Source organism: Stegodyphus dumicola, chromosome X1 (genome assembly GCF_044657685.1).
Source record: "Stegodyphus dumicola isolate Sdum_Otavi_A_Nest chromosome X1, ASM4465768v1".
In the NCBI taxonomy this organism is placed as follows: Eukaryota; Metazoa; Arthropoda; class Arachnida; order Araneae; family Eresidae; genus Stegodyphus; species Stegodyphus dumicola.
The window spans coordinates 38,610,516-38,632,902 of record NC_140780.1 but is presented as its reverse complement, the minus strand read 5'-3'; the positions used below and the strand labels follow the sequence as shown (position 1 = coordinate 38,632,902).

Here is a 22,387-nt window from a genome sequence, read left to right as displayed (position 1 = left end):
GCACTTGAATCGTCTGGGCTTCGAGTCAAAGCAATTGTATCTAACATGGGAGGTAGTCAGACCCTTTGGAAAGAATTACAAATTTCAACAGATAAATCTTTCTTTTACAGTCCCAAGTTCAGCACCAAAATATGGGTTCTCGCTGATATGCCGCATTGCATAAAGCTTTTGAGAAACCATTTTCTTGATAAAGGTTTTATTCTCGGAAATGGTACAATTATAAACAAAGATGTTATATATGAAGTACTCAATAAAGATATCGGAGAAATTAAAATGTGCTATAAACTGAAACTCAATTTTTATCTGTAAAAGGGAATGAGAGATAGAAAGTAGCACCAGCAAAAGCATTATTTTCCTCCACAACGGCTAAAGCAATTATGCATTTAACTGGTAATGCTGCAACAAGTATTTTTTTTTCAATGGTTGATGATTTTTTTGACATTATGAATAGTAGTGTACCATTACCCCCTATCAATAAGCCTTTAAAAGCTGCTTTCAGCCTAGAAAGCTATTATGAAGTACAAAAAGAAAAATTAAATGAGATCAAGCAAATGATTTTTGATCTCAGAGTATGCGGAAAGAAGACAATGCTACCTTTTCAGAAAGGTATTATCATATCGATAAATTCGCTTTTCGGTTAATTTGACGACGTGAAATCTATAAATGTAAAATATATTTTAACATCAAGACTGACTCAAGGTGTATTAGAAAGCTTGTTCAGCCAGATTCGGGGTCTAGGGTGTTTTAATGACCATCCGTCTCCATCAGACGTAATAATTCACCTGAAAAGGTTTGCTATTGGCAAACAAATTGCCTAAATTGTCGTTAAAGACAAATGCTAATGACTATGAAGATGTGAAGAAAGTTGAAGCATATTTGACAAAAGAGCTGTTAGAAACAGCTTTTTCTTCAAATGAAAAAGCACAAATGTTTGAGTCTTCCTTATATGAAGATGGTTTAATTAATTACAAAGACATCTATGATGAATGTACGTGTCACTTCCTTGGGAAACCGAAATTTATGATTCAACGAAAGATATATCTGCATATGAACAAGAATCGCTCGCTTATGTGCCAGGTTATATTGCATATCGTGTGAAAGATGAAGATCCTACTTTGGGTGAAATATCAAAAAAATTCGTAGATATTGCTAACGACTCAAATTGGATATTGTTATTATCTAAAGGAGGATTAACTGTACCATCACCAGTTTGGATGGAAACGATGATGAAAATGGAAAATGTTTTCCGTTCTTTTCATGGCAGTCCTTTTCGAAAAGGTAGAGGTGTAATTCAGAATCTCATTTCTGAACTTGAGAAATGTTTTCCCTCCGTGAATAAGAGTGCAATTCGCTTATTTTGCCATTTACGAACATTTATAAGAGTTCGGCACTTGAATAGAAATGCAACCCTTGTATCGGCAAGAAAAGCTGACCAGAAAGCAAATAAATGGATAAAGAGTAATAGAGGATTATTGAACCAAATTATATAGGGAAAAAAATCATGTAAGTTGATTCATATTATTCCTACCAAACATAATAATTTGAATCATTACTTTGTTTATTATTCACTTAATTTGTGACCTAATTTATGCACGTTTCAGTTAATTATTTGGACTACTATATAAAATATTATATATTATTATATTCTAATTTAGACTGCTAAATTTTACTATATAAAATAAACCATGAAATTCTGCATAAACATAAATTAGTATCAGAGCATATACTTTTAAAATGTACGAATACATGCTATTATTCCAAAATATATAAATACTATTTTAAAATATTTTCATTATTTTTTGAGTAATTGATGTTAAATAAATAATGCTTTCATAATAGACATTGATAAAGCTTACAAAATTCTACTACTCATTATCAACGCTAATTGAAAAGCAAAAATGGAAGAAGTGAAATTCGTTTCGTTTTAATGTGTTATGAAATCTATTATTAGCATTAACTAATTTTTAATTATATAGATGTGTAATGTCTTTAACATGTATTCTCAAAATGTATTTGCATATTTTTATTTAATATTTCTATAATGCAAATTACTTTGCGACTAACTTATATTTTAACGCAAAAAGAATTCTTTGTAAATGTAGAAATTTACGTATGTTATCGGTGGGTTATTATTTACATATATTTAAAAAGATGATTATGAAAAAGAATTACTACATTTAGGGTACACTCGACCTAAAAAATTAGTTATGTTTACGCATGTTTTACTTACTTTTTACGCATATTAGAGTTTAATTTGGTATGACATAAATACATTTCTAGTTCATATATAAATGCATGTGTATTGCAATTTCATGAGCTAAAATCTCAGCTCATATTGGTTATTATACTATTTTTCAAAGCGTTTTGATTCTCAAGCAAATGCTTAAGAAACTGAACAGCAGAACTGACCAAGTGAACCCAACTACGTCATCAGTCTCTTCTTTCGGTTTCAGACGCGAGAAGCTGATGAACTAGCCCTTTAGCCCTGAAATTGACGCATATTGAGAAAATTACATGGGGAAACCTCTAAAAAAATTTAAAAATTAGCATTTTTAATTAATTACATAGCATTTTGCATTGGCTAAGAATTCTTTCATAAATTGTGCTAAAGTGCAATTTCAGCATTTATTACTTTATTTTTCAGATTCAAAATACTGTATTAAGTTGCCAAAATGGAAAGTAAAGTTACTTTATAACATGATAGCAAAAAATAAAATGTTTCATTTTAAATTTATTTCTCGAATACAATTTTAATATATTAGCATTATTTTATATGAAACTGATCAATGTTATAACGGTTAAAAAAAATACCATCGTAAAAATCCCAAATTTCTGAGTTACAAATTTTTAGAGAAACTGATCTTAAAGGTGGCCAAATTTGGAACCATTAAAGAAAAAACACACATTCCCCAAAACGAAACGTTGTTTAAAAGCTCCTCCTTACAGAAAATAAAATAATTTTGAAATGCTTATGTTTCACTTCTTGCTCAGAAACTTGGGTATCCCACTGTTTATATTAGAAATAGGAACAAATTATAATTCATGAACCTATTCACCCAGTCAAATGAATCAGCAAAAATATTTATCCAAAATGCTAATTCACATTCAAAATGGCAGTCGTAAAAACAAACAGAAATTTCAGATGATTCAAATTAAGGACCTCCTGCCGAATCTGATCAAAATTAAAGGCTTTTAAGGACCAAAAATTGATTCCAAAAAACCTAAGGACTCTTAAGGACCATAGGAACCCTGACAACAGTAAATTTATTGGAGCATTCTCCAACTATCCCATTATCCCTCCCCCAATGTATTAAGGCCAGTTTACATCTGTCAGAGCAGCTCGTAGCGAGCCGCTCGTCCAGGCATTTCGAACCGAGTGAACGGACCTGTACTCTAACAGATTGTTTACACCAATCAGAGTGGACTGACAACCCGCCTCCGTTTGTTTACGAAATGGATACCGATATGGCAGCTGCAGAAAAGAATATGCATTGAACATACATAGATGCTCTTTCGCTGCAGTGCTTGAAGTCTGGGAAGCAGTTTCAAACAAATTAATTTCTGCTCTTGCGAGGGAAAGAAAAAAAGAAAAAGAAAAGGAAATGGGTACATGACTATGTAGCTTGCAGCGATGAATTAGGAGTATCAAATGAACTATTAAATGAATTTCGGACGAGAAGTTACAAAAACGTTACTGCATATCAGAAACAAGAATTTAAAAGAAACTCAGTTTGAGAGAAGTTATTTAGTCAACTGTGGTTATTGAAATTCAAATTAACAAAGTTTTTCTACTATATACAACTATTTATTTACACCTAATTAATCATTTACAAAATAATGTAAAAGTAATAATGTGTTTTATTATTTATTAATAGAAAGAATACATTTATTCATCCAGAATCCACAGAATCAGTAGCTCTCTGTGCATGTAATTAATTATGCAGAGTTCTGACTGGAACTGTGTTATTTCTAGAGAAGAATGCAAAATTAACACATGGAATATTTATTCAAAACTACCATTAACACGGCAGAAGTAAACTGTATAATATCTACCTAATTATTCAGAAAATCTTAAATAAATAAGAAGTAGCAAAAAACTTGGGAGCATTACATATATTACCACAGGTAAAAGAATATATATATTATGACATAGTTCAAACAGGAAGATATTTATCGCAAATTCTTAATTTTGGATCCTACTGAAATTGTGTTTCTGGACAACACACAAAGTGATATCAACAAAATTAATAATGGTTAAATATAGTGATTATACTTTACTTTTAAAAGACGTTTTTATTTTTATAGTTTATGTCATTTATTTATTGCATCCTCGAGTAGGGATGCTTGTAGAAAAATGAATATAAACTCACATAATTATAGAAGTATGCAACATCTTAGGGACGCAGTGAAGTGTTCCCTAAAACACTTCATAAGATGTGTATGCATTAAAACGTGCTATGGTTTGGCTATCACTTATTCTCGGTCACGACGTCCCTGCAAACGCTGATCGGAGTAACTGCCCGGATAAATTTTTCAACAGATTCAAAGAAGAAACGGAAGCGCTGACTATCTCCCCTACGTTTCTACTCCGGTGAAGTGAGCGTTTACATTGTCAAAGTAATCATAACGAGCGACTCGCTCCGAGCCGCTCTGACAGGTGTAAACTGACCTTTAGCTCCAGTTTCAAAAGACTTGCATACATACATGTTGTAAGTCCACCACAACTCATCTAGAATTTGTTACGAACTGACAAATGAGTGACCATCACTACAGATACATCAAGTGCTATATTTTTCCATCTGCAATAAAGGTACGCATATGGAAACTCAACATATCAGTTCAACATGCACAAAATTATCAACAACAGCTGTTGAGCATAAGAAAGAGTTTAAAAACTCTCTGGCAGCCAGCACAGCACCGAATATGTCACACCTTTAGCAAAATACTCTTTGGAGCATTCAGACTTACTAAATAATTGTGACAAAGGTAAAATCCCCAATTGACACAAGCCTGAAAGCAGCCTTAAATTTAAAGAAACGTTAGAAATCATCCCAAATCTGTGTTGCAATACACACTTTACTTTCAATCTATATTCAGAAATACAGCAATACTATGGCAAGCAATCCTTCAGAAAACAGGTATAAAAGAAAGGGAACTTGATCCAGCCATTCATTCTACACTGGTGAAACAAATTAAGAGAATTTGTATATTTTATCGAATTGCATGAAACGAACTGAACTGAAGGAAAAACCACTGCTTCTAGATATAAATACAAATCTTGTATGGCAAATACGTAAGCATACGTGTGCGTGTACGAGGAGCCAGCAGAAAAACAGGTTTTATAAGCGCGTGGAGGGCAAGACAAATTGTGTTCGTTAGTACACCTCGGCGAATTTCTCGTTGTTATCTTGCAGCAATCAGTTAAATTCACATCGGAACAGTAAAAATGAGAAGCCACCAATGTTTAGATGAGGGAATGAGGTAAAGAATTGTGGGGAGGCTAGAGGCAGGCCAATCGCCAGCCCAGATATGCAGAGAGTTTACTTCCAGCGTCGTGTGTAACCTATGGAACACCCAGCGTCGTGTGTAACCTATGGAAACAGTTCCAGGATACTGGATCCATCAAGAGAAAGCCTGGGAAAGGTCATCCAATAGCCACGACAGCCAGGAAAGATCGCTATTTGTCCAATTTAGCGAGGCATAACAGAGGGGCTACAGCTTCTCAGCTCTCTTGGAACCTGTATGCAGCCACAGGAACCCGTGTAACAAGGGTGACTATTTCCAAAACACTGAATGAGAGAGGGTTCTTTGCCAGAAGACAGACTGTTTGCGTCCTGCTCACATCTACAGACAGGAGACTCCGATTAGCATGGTGCCCACAGCATAGTGATTGGAGTACGAAGCAATGGGCAACCATTCTGTTCACCGACGAGTCCCATTTTATCCTAAACACTGACTCTCACCGTACTTTCATATGGAGAGAGCCAGGAACTCACCTACCCTTCAATGTCTGCGAAATCAACAATTATGGCAGTGAAAGTGTAATGGTCTGGGCAGGCATTATGTTGGATGACCGCACACCTCTCCATGTCTTTGACAGAGGTTCTGTGACTGGTGTGAGGTACAGAGATGAGGTCTTGCAGCCCTATGTTCACCTTTTCTGGGATGCAATGGGCCTCCAGTTCATCTTACAGGATGATAACGCAAGGCCACATAGAGCTCTTCTAGTCAACAAATTCCTCAAGAGTGAGGATATTTGCCAGATGGATTGGTCAGCCAAGTCACCAGACCTCAGTCCTATACAGCATGTCTGGGATGCTCTGAGGAAGGCAACTGCAACTCGCAACCCCCCTCTGAGAACCATCCAGGAACTGAAAACAGCATTGCTGAATGAGTGGGACCAATTCCCACAAGCACTGATAAATTGCCTTATTTCCAGTATGACAACACGTTGCGAGGCCTGTATGGCTGTATGAGGGGGGCCATACCCCCTATTAACCCATTTCTTTTGTGTCTTCTGCAACCGCTGTTTCAGACCTTCAGACTCCCATGGGTGTTACACACGAACATGTGTGTCTATTATAATTGCTGAATGTTTATTTTGTTTGTATTATATTAACCTAATTAGTATATCAACCATGTTAACCTAATTATATCAACCATGTTCACACTCAATTTTATTAAAATCTGTCCAGTAGTTCTGGAGATCGTAGATCAAATATGAAAATTATCTTAATTTATTTCACCAGTGTAGTTTCAGTTGAAGTTAGCAGAAAGAACAGCTTTAAAGTTAATAACTTATACTTAAACATGGATTTTTAGCATGTTAACCTAAAATACTTTATTCTGTTTTAACCACATGTTCCATGTGAACCTCGGTATATGTCCATTTTAAAATATGTCCAACTTGATATGTATCCTGTATTCACATGTAAATTTTTGTTTGATATTCGATATTTGTACTAATTATGACACGAAATCAATTGAGTCATGATTGCATGCACTACAGTTTCTCACCTCTTTCAAGATAATACAACAATTATCTTTTAAGCAACAATTATCCCATCAGCATCAGTACACCTGTTGCAACTATTTAATAAACAACCTGCAACAACTGAATTTTCAAGCAATTTTGTTTCACATAAATTGTTTGTAAACTGGCACGCTATCCAGGATTTGGCTATTTCATATCATATGCTAAGTATGATGGTATCTATAGTTGTGAAAAACAAAGATGCTATTAAATCAGCTAACACTGCAAAAGTGGTCAAATCAATTACCAAACAAAGATTAGAGATGCATACTGAAAAATTACTTTTTATCCGAATAGAAGAAAAGCATTTATGTACAGTATGAAGAGACAAGCTTCACTTATGTGCAGTATATACTTCACCCACCACATTTATACTGCAGTATTAAACAAACAATGCTATAATAATAATAATAGGACTTTTTATAATAACAGATTAGTTATTTCCCCATCATTTTCTACTGGATGTGCAAGGATCTAGAATGGACTCAGGTAGCACTTTATTAATATTACATTAATTTTTGTACTAAAGCATTACATTGTTCCACTGATATGAAACACAGCAATCATTATTAAAAATACCTATTCACACATTTTAGTAGAATACATACATATACACTGAATTAAAATTTAAAAATTCATATCTTTCAACATGAAACTCTGCAGTAAAATAAAGTAGCAATATTTTATACGTGTAATTGAAAAATCCGCTTTTTCTGGGAAGGATATTTATCAAAATAGCAAACTGCAATTTAACTTATAAGGTGCTGCATTCGTTCCCCAAAAATATAACATGGCATGTATCTCATGCACTAATAAACTTTTAATATAAGCCTTATATTAAAAGTTTCAACAATATATTTAAAATAAATTCAGTGATTTTTCAAAGATTTAAAAATGTTTTAATTTCTTTTTATTCTTTGGTGATACACAAACATGTGTGCCTAGTAATTGCATAGTTTAATAAATTTGAATGAAACTCGAGATATTGAAGTTGTAAGATATGTACTTTATAATGATGTGAATAACAACAATCAAGTTCAAGTTACGGTTACAGTAAACAAATTTCAAAACTTATAATTTTTTAATTTCAGATTTCATAATTTTTTTAAAAATTTTGCTATAATCAATCAAAATAGCCTACTTGTTGTTATTCACATCATTCTTGAACACACACTTCGTAACTTTTGCATCTAAGTTTCATATCAATCTGTTGAAAAGCGCAGTGACTTGGGACTTGCATATAGTGAAGATTAGTTTATGATCATCTTGTGTATGTATACAGTTATGCATCAACTTAATATATTTTTTATATGTTTAAAAAATTATAAAACAATTTTATAACTCATTTTATTAACTCGCAATTTATTTTCTATTTAACTAATCGCGCGAAATTTTTCGTAAGAAATTAAGTTTCCTTACAGCACTAATATGCTTCTAAGTAGGGAAAAATACCAGCAATTCTAGAGTTAAAATCCAACTGCAGACTTGTTTTACTGTATATTAGGTTTAAATTACAGCAGTTTTACTAGGTAACAGAATATGAATACATACTTCAATCTTCCGCAGGAATTCTCTTATTTTTCTTAGTATTACATATTCTTTGTATTTCCCACAATCTTTTGCTTGTTCTGGATGCAAAAATGCAATAAAATCATCAGCTAGGCCCGGATAGTCTTTTAGAATTTCTTTCAATTCAAAGTATAGCTAGAAAAGTTGAAAAAAATAAGTGGACAATATATAAAAAGTTACATATCTACAGACTTTAAATATAAATTAATAGTAGTTCACCTTAACTGGAGATCTTGCACTGTACTGATGTTTGCAAAGCACCTTTAAAAATTTCTCACAAGTTTCAGAATCATTTTTTAAAGCCTCAGTCACTCTCAAGAGGTATGAATTTGCAAAGAGAGCTTCTCTTTCCTCTTTCTAAATATAAGAGAAAAAATAGCCATACAAAATTATTTATGAAATCTTGAAGTAAAAGATAATAACTACATTTTGTAACTATAACTTTCCAAACAACTCTCACTCAATACGTTCAAAATGTGGGATGAAGCTGATTCAAATGCTGAGACATTACGACAGTTGAATAAAAGTTGCAAGTTCTACATCACATTGTTAAGTGTCATATAGTTTTCACAAAAGCATTTACAATCCCTGAATCTTGGGAAAGTTTGTGAGAAAATATTTCCTATAAAAATTCTAGTGAAATATAGATCATGGAATTTAAGTACTACTACAAGCAGTTTCGAAAGAAACATTAGATCAAAATGGTACCTAACATGGCAAATTGTTAATTCTCGGTCTATTTCATTTTACTCATAATGAGCTAAATCCATTATGCTGCAACATTTATCATTGCTCATAGCAGAAAGCATCTTGCTCAGCTGAATGCAGATATTGACAACGATGCACTTAAAAATCAATAAAATTTAGGTTGTAAAATTAACATGGATTTTAGGTTTGAATAAATCAGCCATAAACCATATGAATAACATTCAATCAAAACGTATGATGCCATACACTCAGAGCAAATATGTGCAACACAAACATGCTTGATCATACCATACATATATCCTAAGTTGTACCATGACCTTATTTCACTCGTTAAGTGGAATGCTTTGAATGACTATGTGAAGTGTTTTATCATCACATTAGCAGCAAAATGTTGAACACAGAATTCACAACAAATTTTGCTAAATGCTTAGTGATGCCTACACAGACAGTTAGTTAATGCATGGGTAAAAGTGTATGAGCTGCAAAAACGTTTGCAAGCGGTTCAGATGTTTCCAAGATGTCCCAAGAAAGAGCCAAATAGGTCTTTGAAGACAGGTAACCAGTAAAACCAAGAAAAATTTCAGTGATGTGCATGAAAATTATCAGCTAACTGAACTCTCTTTAAATTATCTGAAGTGTGCAACATTACTTACAGTTTTGTTCAGTCCATTCTTAATGAAGATATTGATATAAAATGCATTTGTGAAGAGTGAACCAAAAGTGTTTGTGGATGTTGAGAAAGAAAACTGGGTTTCAATTGTAGAATATCTTCTTGATAATGCTGAGGATACCAAATATGTTTTGAAAATTATCATGACAGGTGACAAGTCATGGTTATGATCCTGAAATCAAGGCTCAATCTTCACATTAGAATACAAAAAATGCACAAATGAGTCAAAGCGACGTGAAGACATTTTTTTTTTCTTTTTTTCGAAATACAAAGAGTACTAATTATCATGAATATGCTCCCAAAAAGTACTACCATGAATACTGGATCACCTAAATACCATTTGTTGGAAAATGCTAAAATTATGGGCATTTGGTAAGTGACAATTCTATGATGAAAGCACATCTGCTCATTCAGCTCAGGTTAAAGAGAAGTTTTTAAACAAACCTAAAATTGTCTAATTCTGACTATCAGAATATTCCTCAGATCTTGCTCCCTGTAACTTTTCTATCTTTCTACAAATCAAGTCCCATTTGCAAGGAAAGAGGTTTCAAGATGTCATGAAGATCCTAGAGAATACAATAAGACAGTCGCTTGCTATCTCTCCCCATAAAAGCAAGTTAAAAGCACACTTCATCAGTTGAATCATTACTGGATAAAGTATGGGATACAAAAAGTAACTACTTAGAAGGATATTAAATGCAAATACGTAAGTGGTGCACTCTTTTTAAAACATAAGTATAGATGCTTTTTGATCATGTCTTATGTATAATTATGCAGATTTGCACACTCACAAACTAGAAATGTAGTTTCCATAGCCTTAATGTTTTTATATTTTATTTTCATAGCTAACTTGGATATGAATATTGTTTACCAATAATAATTAGATGGTTAACTAAGTTTCTGCAATTCGCTTGAGGAAGGAAAGGTCTTTGTCTACCTTCCTCCCTCACCGACTTTTGCCTACTCTTTTGCACTGGCCTCAGATTTCCTTTGATAATATATTTTGGCTCCTCCTGTCAACATTTGTTTCCTTCTGATTCCACCACTCTAGACTCCTTTTCCTTTTCCAGTTGTCAAAGGCTCATCTCTTGTGCTTGCTCCTGATGCTTAATTCAAAATATCTTGGAAAATTGGCATATCAGCTCAGTTGTAATATTTTTTGACTTGACAAACATTAGCAGTAATATTAACCTTGTTATGTCCTTTTAGGTAACATACAGCTCTGCAAATTTGTTGAATAATGTAAGGACCCTCAAATCGGGGTAAAATTTTGATACTTTTTCTGATGGGGGTGCAAGACAATGAATGTTTTACTTTCAGGACCTTATTCCCGGCTTTAAAGACAAAATCTCTTCTTTTCCTATCATAAAAGACTTTTTGTTTTGCTCTTGAGATATCTGAATTTCACTCTGCCTCTTGAGATATCAGAATTTCTTATTACTTTCACTTTTTGGATATGAGCCTAACAAATCTACCCCTATTATTTTATTTGGAAAAGTAGCTCTTATGCTATTTATACACCCAGCCAAGCTGTAATTTACATCATTAACTAATTGGCACATATGGCATGACCTGACATATGTGTAACAAATTTTTGAAGTTGGCAGAAAAAAAGACTGCCTCACATACTCTTTGCACTGTTTCCTGAATGCCAAGATGACTGGCAGTAGATGTGTCAAGTAATACTTCCAAAATACTAAGCTGCAAACTGGCTAGGATAACTGGTCATAATTCACTATTCTCATTTGTTGTTTTAGTATAAATTAAGAGTTTATCAATTATTGCTCAATTTTCTGCACTATTTCTAATAGCCACTTTATCCAGATGTTCAAAATTTTAGTCTTGCAAGTATACACATATAGTACTGAATTCTGTATCAATTTGTAATTCAGAAATAACAGTTTCACAGGAGTCCAACATTTTTGACATTAACATAGAACATTTTACTTCTTTTCCCTCTTCATCTAGTTTTATTTGAGATACAGCATTGGCTACTAACTTGTCTTTTCTGGACATAAGGTTAATTATGAAGTCATATTCTTGTAATTTTAAGGCCCATCTGAATAATCGCAGAGACAAATTTTTGCCCAAAAATAACTCAGCCAGAACAGCATGATCAGAATATACAGTTATCAGTGCATATATTAGTGCAGATTATATATCTTCATCTAGTTTTATTCGAGATAGTGCATTGGCCACTACACTGTCTTTTCTAAGCATACGCTTAATTATTAAGTTATATTCTTGTAATTTTAAGGCCCATCTGAATAACTGCAGAGATAAATTTTTGCCGAAAAATAACTGACCCTGAATAGCATGATCAGAATATACAGTTATCAGTGCCAAAATATACTCTGAGCTTCTGCACCACTAAAAGTACAGCCAGTGTTCCTCTCTCTGTAGCCGTGTAATTACAATGTTTGATTAAGAGTTTTTGAAAAATAGGCCACAGGCTGACAATCCTGCATCAAAACAGCACCTACAGCTTAATCTGATGTGTCTGTCAAAATTTCAAGGTTTTTGCCCCCCACCCCTGAGAATTTTAAAACTGGGCACTTGTACTCATGTAGTTTTCAATTACTCAAATGCGGTATCAGCCTTAGCTGATCAAGAAAACCATGCTTTCTTTCCCTTTAATTTTAACACCATTTCGGCTATCTGTGCAAAGTCCCTTATGAATGTTCAATAGTAAGAACACATGGCCAAGAATGAGGCTGTTTTTTCGCTGTTTGGTGGTGGGTAGCTCTTTACAGCAATTATTTTCAAACCTTCTGTTTGTATTAACCTTTGAGAAATTTTATAGCCTAGGTGCCTAAGCTCTTCTGCCACAAATTTGCCCTTGGATGCATTCACTTTTAAGCCTGCTTCTCTTAATAATGTGATAAGTTCATTTAAATCTAATATGTTCATAAATATTTTCACTAGTTACTATAACGCCATTGAGGTAAATAAAGGTGGATTGTCTGAGGACAGGTCTTATTATCACGTTGTAATGAAAGTTTTTTGCCAAGACATATTCTTAATAAAGTTAGCAAAGAAAAACATGAAAGAAATACCTTTAGTGCGAGTAGTAATCACCACCAAAATCTAAGATTTTCTGCCAATGCTTTGGCAGTTTTTCAAAGCCTTTGGCCTAGAAACTTGGCGATCCTGATCCTAGAAACCTGATCATGCTGTTCAAGTCCAAAAATAGATCAACCTCATTTTAAACATCCTTTGCAGAATGGAAGATAGCACCAGCAAGGTAGTAGGTGTGAAAAATCAACCTATATGGTGGACGTGCAATTCGCTTGAGGAAGGAAAGGTCTTCGTCTACCTTCCTCCCTCACCGACTTTTGCCTACTCTTTTGCACTGGCCTCAGATTTCCTTGGATAATATATTTTGGCTCCTCCTGTCAACATTTGTTTCCTTCTGATTCCACCACTCTAGACTCCTTTTCCTTTTCCAGTTGTCAAAGGCTCATCTCTTGTGCTTGCTCCTGATGCTTAATTCAAAATATCTTGGAAAATTGGCATATCAGCTCAGTTGTAATATTTTTTGACTTGACAAACATTAGCAGTAATATTAACCTTGTTATGTCCTTTTAGGTAACATACAGCTCTGCAAATTCGTTGAATAACGTAAGGACCTTCAAATTACTGTCAACAGTTTTGCCTTTTTCCAGATGCTCTTTGTGGATAATTACCATGCCAATCACACCAGATACAAAGAATGATCTTCTTGTTAGTCAAACTGTGCTTTGTGATACTACCCTACAACATGTTCCGGACTTACTGATGTGGTAATGGCTAATGTAAAAATTATTGTACTTGATTTAATGTTTCTGAACTGTACTGGGCTGCCCATTACAAACTAATGGCAGTCATGTCTGGGTCTGGTGTAAGATAAAAAAATATTACTGATCTGCTGAGAGAAAAAAATACTCAGAGGTCAACAGGTCTTAGCCATCCTTCTCATCATTCATTAAAAGATTCTACAGACTAACAATCATAAATGAATGAATGCAATAAAGCAACCACAGAGTGCTCATAATTAAAAGAAATTAAATTACTTAAAACTAGCACAGAACCATTGTTAATAAAGTCTCAAAGCTGACAAATGCCTTTTCTTTAAAATGCTTACCTTAGGATCATTTTCAATTAAATTTGGTTGAAGAAGTGTTAAAGATGCTTCCAAGTCTCTTTGAAGTTTATTTCTCTTCTTGCTGGCAGATTGCTGTTTTTTGCAGATTGTACTACTAGCTGCCATTAGAGCAGCTAGGTCTTGTTCATCATCAACTTCTTCATCAGGTTCTTCACTAACTTCTCCCTCTGGTGCTAGTTGAGATTCATTATTTTTAGCAGTCACAACTGACTGAATCTTTTCTGACTCAGTGGCATTTGTAGTAACAGAAGTACAAACTATGGATGTATTTTTTGTAAGGCAACCATTTATCTCATCATTCCTAACAGTTGTAGAAAAATTTTGATTTGAAAGTATTGTTGTTTTGCTTTGCTCGGGTGCTTTAATTGGTGAAGTTTCCACAAAATTGAGTACAGATGGTTTAGGTTGCAACATAGGAAGTTTCCTACCTTGTCGTTTTGTAAATCCTAAAGGTTTTACTTTGCAAGCAGAATTAGCATTAAATGGTATGACTGGAATAATTCTTCTCTGTTGATTATATTTTCTAAGAATAGGTGATATTTGTTTCAGAGGCGAAATGTGACTAACACGAGGCAGAATGGGACTGTATCGCTTTCTGTCTGGAGCTTTACAAACTATGGGACTGACAGCAACTGGTGACGAAATACTGGTATTTTGAGAAGGTGCAATTAATGGCATATTTGATGATGGAGAGATTGAACAAAGAGTTTTCTGAAAAGAGAAATTACACTTTATTAAAAATTTAAGAAAATATAATTAAATATTTCAGACTACAAATTTCAAAGAAATAAATTCACGAAAAGGGGGACAAAGAATTTTTTTTTTAACAGAAAAATTTTATTACAACTATTCATCGTGTAAACAAACATGTTTTGAAAATTATTCACATGGAAGAACCAAAGAATATTTTTCACTGATACACCAGAATATGAATATCAACCAAGTTTGATATAAAAACCGGTTTAACAGTCTCGCACTTTATAATATTGTCTTTTTCAATTTATCTTTTCAAAAACATATATTTTGCAGATGTACAGAAATTTGACAGCCACACTTAAAAAAAAAAACATTTTCATTTCTTTCTAAAAAAAAAGCAATTTTCATTTAATTAAAAATTCAAAATACTAAACAAGTTTCTCGACTTCCATCTTCTGAAATATAAAATACATTAAAAATATTAAAAAACACACTGGTAAATATCCAAATTAACATGTAATTTATTCTTAAAATAATGACATAATATTATTTACATTATTCATTTTATCAGTTCACTATGCAAGGATCAGCAATCAATTATATGTTTTTAGAAAATTTTCTAATTCAAAAATTTCAGATACCCAAATTTACAATTAAAAAACAAATAAATTCAAATAAAATTTTCAAGATAATATGTTAATGCCACACACAGTTTATATCACACGCAAATAAAATCTATGTAGTACAGAAAAAACTCTGAGATCCGGATGATGCACTAGATGTATGAGCTACAGAATAAAATTTGTTGCTCCTCACAAAAGTAAAATTAGAGGTATCCCATGGTGGTAGCTGTTATTGGAATATTTAATTGATATAGAAAATGCAAATAAATGAGACTTCAAGAAAACTTATAAAATTTCTGCTAGGGATTACTACATGACATCTGAAATCATAAGGATTTAAGAGCTATCATAAGCAAACAAAATTCAAATTGCAGTTTAAAGACTGTGTGGTTTCTTACTACAGTACAAAGTCTGAAATCTGGGTGTCCATTATCCGGAATGATCTAAAATCGAACCTCAAAACCACCAACAAAGTTTTTCTCTTAAGCTTTATGCATGTGCATTTGATTTCCCCCCCTCCCCGCATAATAAAACATCTGGAGAGTTTCGATTCTTAATTTCACTTCGACACTAAATAAAATAGCTTGTTATTGAAAAAACAATCATTTTAGCAAAAATTTGTACCATCAGTAATTTGGCTCCGTTGTTGTGTATGTGCCTTGACACATATCTCAAAATGAAACATTCCACATAGTAGATACATGGTTGACCTGATGCCAACCCTGGCGAATCATTATTTATTATACTTTCCTTTCATCACCGCATCTTAATCAAAACATGACAACTTGAGTAATGACTCATGTAGTGATGTGTAAACAATTTTTTATTTTAGTAATTAAATAATAAAAGAGTATAGTAACCTTTTACGTTGACGACGAGCATTTTTATCACTTGGCGATGATTACAGATTTAAGTTAAATGTGCTAAAAAATACTGACGAGGAAAAATTTACCAAAAATTTCTTTCCATATGCTAAAAATAGATTTTGTTGACGCTACTCATAGACCTAAAGATTACATTTAGGGCTATTTGAATTAAGAATAACTGATTTGTTATTCACATAAACCCAGAACCAGCGCCAGGGCTCATATGGCCGCACTGAGTCGCAGAATTTAGGACCTACAGAGACTGCATCAAGCAGGAAGCTATCTAGCACCGGCCCTCAATAAGGCTTAAGTATATGTGGGAATTTATGTATTCAGAACTCTGATAAGTCTTAAGCGTGTACAAGAAATAGACATAAGTATAATAAATAACTAAACTAATTCAATCAGGCTTAATTGTCTCAATGCACAATAGAAGCAAGATAAAATTTAACGGAACAACTTGTCATTAGTTGCCAAGCTCATGATGCATAGCCAAATATGTATAGTGAAGGACAGCTAATTTGATGATGTAGCTGCTAATTTTAAAAGTTTTCAGATATTGCAAAACAAAGGTGAAATTTTCTCATTAACAGATTTTGTAAAGAAATGTGGAGCAGCGGTAATAAATGAAGATGATACAAAAGAAGTTTTTATATTATGAATGGCAAAATCTGTAGTATGGTTGGTTTTAAAATCAGAAAATACTGCTACTGATAATGAAGTGACAGAGAAGTTACTGAAAACGAGAAAATTTCGATTGACAAGTTAGTTGGAATTCTCGAAACAGCAGTTACAGGACTTCAACAATGTAACTAAACAAGAGATTATGCCAGTCTACAGAATTAAAGAGAAAGTATTAGCACAAAAAATGAAGCAACTTAAAACAACTTACATTGAAAAAAAGTTTAATAAGGTAAGCAAATAAATAAATATTGAGCTTTTTGATAACCTTTAGATCATATATACTTCAATATTTCATAAATCACGATTTCATATTTTTAATTTTATAATTTCTATATGCCATCTTACTAGATTTAAACTGATGATCTATTATTCGGAAAAATTTCAAATCTAGAATTGTCGAAGTCCTGACGAGTCCGGATTTTGGACTTTGTACTGTATACAGCTATTAGCTCTAAAGATTAATAAAGCTGATAAATTTGGCCATATTCTTCAGAAAGGTCCTGACAATAAAAGAAATGATCTACATATACAGCATAAAATGCTTCACAGATTTGCTATGAATAAAAATTATTTCATTATGCTAATGTTGCATTTTTGAAAGACTTAAAAAGTTACACCTTCATTTTTATTTCATTGTGTTACATAAAAATGGAATTATTATTTAAAGGGCGAATAATGTATAAAACAAATTTCAAAGTAATTTCTCAACTATTTTTTTTCTTTTGGAAGTTAATGGGTTAGCAGAAATTTTATTACATCAGCATTTATATATACACTGGTTATCATAAATTAAGGAAAAATCACAAAAATAGCAATAACTCCCTCAAAAATAAGCCAAACCGTGTAAAATTTGAATATGTTGCCAAGTAAGAGTAGCTGAATAAAACTGCAATATGCAAATTAGTGGTGCTGCAATCGGAATACGTCATCTGCAAGGAGAATAAAAGGTCCATATTTGAGAGCTAGCCCACATACTTCACTGTGATAGTGACATCAGAAATCTGAGATAGCCAATTCGTAACAATGACCTCCAGGCATCATTTGCCTGCAGAACTATGATGGAGAGCCATTGGGAGACTAGAGGCAGGATACAGTCAAACAAAAGTGGCCAGATGGCTAAATGAGAGTCCTTCTGTGGTTCATAGACTTTGGAGGTGATTTCAAACCACAAATTCGGCATCTCGGAGGTTCAGCCAAGGACGGCCAACTGCTAGGACGAGTGCCGATGAACAATATTTGACATTATGTGCATGCAGGAATAGAACCGCTACTTCGACTTTTCTTAGATCCTCCCTTGCTGCAGCCACCGGAAGGTTGGTTTCAACATCAACTGTGCGTAGAAGGCTTCACGAAGGTGGTCTGTATGCAAAGCAACCACGCCATAGGAGGGACAGTTTGCAGTAGGCACGACAACATATATACTCGATGCCTGAATCAGTGGAGGGCTGTTCTCTTTACGGATGAGTCTAGGTTTAGTCTAGAAAGCGATAGTAGGCGTTATTTGATATGGAGAGAACCTGGAATCTGTTATCATCCGTGAAAGAGATGCATACGGAAGAGGCAGTGTCTGTGTTTGGGGTGGCATCTCTTTGGGTGAACGCAGAGACCTAAATGTCTTTCCAACAGAAATCGTGGATACTCCGGTTTATAAAGATGACATCCTTGATGCTTACGTGCGCCCATGTGCCGGGGCAATAGGTGATGCTTTCCTGTTACAGCCTGTTACAGAATGATACTGCAAGACCACACAGGGCTCGCATCATAAATGATTATTTTCAACACTAAACAATTATGCACATAAAGTGGCCAGCTCGATTGCCGGACTTGAATCCTATCGAGCACATTTGGGATGCTTTAGAGAGACATCTAACTGCTCTCAATCCGCCCCCTCAGACCCTTGCCGCGCTTGCAACTGCTTTGCTAGAGCAATGGCTCTCGCTTTTTATGGAACTGATAAGACTGCATAATTGAAAGCATCACACATCACTGTATGTGCTGTATTGCTTCTAGAGGCGACCATATTCCATACTGAAGGTAATTTTCCTATAGAAAACTGACAGCTTCAATTTGTTCATTTTATACATGTGCTTAGTTTCTATACTACCATAATTGTCTGGTAATTTATTTTTATGTTATTCGATACCTTACTATGTGCTGTATCTTGTGGGTAAGTTTCATAAAATTCTACATGTAATTTTTTCAGTACTCGTGATTTTTGTGATTTTTCCTTAATTTATGATAACCAGCGTATATACAAATTCTCTGAATAATCACTGCATTTTCTATATGGAAATTGAAGCTTTTGCTAACATAGTTTAATCGATGGAAAAACAGACACACACACACACACACACAAAAAAAAAAAAAAAAAACTTAAGATCTGGTCGTTTAAAAAAAGGCAAATTCTTAAAAAAATTTTCATCATTGAATTTCACGATGTTTCCAGCACATGATAAGGACCTAGATATCACCAAACATTTTCAAACATAAAAAGAGCTAAGAAATTTTACAGTACAGTAATTTTTATCAATAGTGATTAACGGGTATGAGAAAATCAAATGGAATTTGATATCGAGAAAACAAATGGAGTAGGATATAAAGCTGTTCTACTTTAGAAATTCAGATTTAAATTATTCACAATGAATACTGTACACTGTTGACTTATTGCTCTATAGTAAATAAAATGTTAAATCATATCAGCATACCACAAAACAATAACCATAAGCAAAATGAACATTCTGCCCAAGAAATATAAAGAGTTACCATGACATAACCAAGAAATTACCATAATATTAACAAGCACCATCTCATATACCAGTTTTGCAAAAATTGTCTTTGGTGAACAGAAAATGATGCTAAAAATCCCTATTGCAATGACCCTTTCTAACTGGTTGAATTTCTCCAGTTTCAGGTAGGGTTTAGCTGCTTTTGTATTAGATTCAGAAAACATCAGAAGAAGCTCCTTTTTTTCCATGATTATGCCATGTAATCGATACTGTGAAATAAAAAAATTTTGTGAACAATGATTCTCATGATCCAGAAAAACATCTTAACCCAAAATTTTGCATAATTTGGCCTATATCTAAGCATTTGAATAAAGTACGTCAAACAACAATTACCCCTGAAAGAGATATTACCATAGATGAAACTTTGATGTTGTTCAAAGGATGGTTATCCTGGTGACAATATATACTCTTGAAACAGTGGATAACTGAAACCATAAATACTGAATCAATTGATAGCGATGGCATAACTATATTAAATCTAACAAAGCACGTTTCCTGCCTATGCTCCATCTCAGTTTTGACCAATAAGCCCCATGTATCTGAAGGTCTCCTTATACTGTTGCTCCATCACCAACCACTCACGATGAGTTCAGGTAGTCCAGGTTCAGGTAGTTCAGGTCAGTTTCAGGTAGGGTTTCAGGTTCATGGGACTTTCAACTTAACATAATTCACATTCTTCCCATACCACTAAGACACCATAGTCACAAATGAGATTACCATGAGATTACCAGAGATTTGAACCCAAAACCAATAGCATGGGAATCAGTTCAACTTGCACTAACCACATCATCCAAATTGTGGCAGAGGAAGAAAAAAGAGAAAGAGATAGAGAAGCTTCTACAACAAAGGTCTGAATTCATTTTAACTTTAGCTGGTTTCTGATTGTTGTATAGAGTCTTTTACATAGCTTGAAAATCAGGATAATGCTATTCAATTACAATACTGATGTTATATTCATAGGCCTCTTACAATATTCAGATACTACAAAATATTTTACTTTCATCTGCATGTGTCCTAAATGATTATTCAAATCAACAATAATAAAATAAAGGGACCTTATCATAGAATTAAAATACAGTAATGAATAGAATAGAAAGCAGCATGTACATAAATCAGTTTCACACAGCTAGACTAAGAGATTACGAAAGTTTTAAAATTTTACAAGAAATCACCAGTAAAATAAGAAGCATAATTTTCACGTGTATGTATTTATATGTATATGTACATATCTATTATGTATCAGTGTTTCGATCTTCCTTGATCATCAATGGACAAAAACATCTATCCTCCTCTGTGAAAGCTTAAATCTCCCACTAGTGAGTGACAGGGCTGTTTTTGTCAACTTTAAGATAAGGAAATTCTACCCCTTTAATAAAGTTAAAGAAAAAACATAGAAGGTGAACTTGAAAATTAGAAAGTCTCAGTACTATACAAAGACTCTAACACTAGTACTTAAGATAATATTATTGCTAAATACTCTGTAAACACTGGCTTGCCTCCTACCTACCAACTCTTCTATGCTTAGGAGGGAGCCTACAGCAAAAATTCAAGAATTCTGTTCAAAGCAGAGATACAACAAAATATTTCAAAATAAACCATTACCTTACATGTGCTATGCACAAGTGTAATAAAACATAACATATAAATTTTTAATTCATATGAGAAACTGGTGAAACATAATATCAAACCACAATTAAATACATGTTTACATAACTTAAGCTGTTTATTCACATAACTATGGTATCTTATAATGTTAATAATAGAAACACATGCATTTTGAAGATTCAAGAAATTCACAGGGATTTTTAGAGTTGGAAAAAAACAAACGAACCACTTCAGGCCTATGAATTTACCAAGTAACACCAAGCCTGTATATTTCTATTATGTAACTTACAATTTAATCTTTGATTATATGAATGTTTATAAAAAGACCACAATGAATTAAGATGTCAACTGATGAAGAAAATTGCAATAGTAAAGCAAAACTCAACACTTACCGACCATTTTGGCAGGATATCAAGGGGATATTCTTTAGGTGTTTTAACATTATGTGGATCAAATATTCTAATTACTCTCTGCAAAGGAGGAGCTTCTTTGTGTACATGAAAATACTATAATTGAAAATAAAAGAAATATAGAATAAATATTAACCAAAAGTTCTGTTTTAATTGCAGTTTGAATTACTGAAGTTAGCAAAGATGATAAATCACTAGTACAAAACAAAAAAAAAAAACTAATTGATTTACAGTGATTGTCCAGAATTACAAATTTTACATTCTTTCCCATTCTATTAAAATATTCATTATTCATTCTTAAAATATATAAATATTAGTTCTTACTGAAATTATAACATTTTTCTCCTACAAAATACTGAATATATGAGCCAAATTAACATAGCGTTAAAATTTCATATAAAGAACTCAAGCAAGAGAAATTTAAAAAAAAAAAAAAATTAAATTAAAAAATTTAAAAAAAAAACTTTTACTGCTAACAGCTGCTGAACCCTTAAGTTTCTTCTAATTATTGCTCTGTTATATTAAAATCCTTTCAGTCAGTGTGAAAACTGTTAAGTCTTAAAAGATAATTAAAACCAACAGAGGGCTTTCTA

The 22,387-nt window shown here is 33.2% G+C and overlaps 1 protein-coding gene across 2 annotated transcripts in view; it reads right to left on the bottom strand.

The window, feature by feature from the left end:
• LOC118183904 (uncharacterized) overlaps positions 1–22,387 on the bottom strand; it is a 188,232-nt gene that overhangs the window by 40,345 nt on the left and 125,500 nt on the right. For both annotated transcript variants that reach the window (XM_035353510.2, XM_035353511.2), the window contains 4 exons: positions 21,777–21,890; positions 14,104–14,835; positions 8,822–8,959; positions 8,585–8,737 (listed from right to left, as the gene is read on the bottom strand). In XM_035353510.2, the coding sequence (XP_035209401.1) occupies positions 8,585–8,737; positions 8,822–8,959; positions 14,104–14,835; positions 21,777–21,890 (1,137 nt within the window). The remainder of the gene's footprint in view (positions 1–8,584; positions 8,738–8,821; positions 8,960–14,103; positions 14,836–21,776; positions 21,891–22,387) is intronic.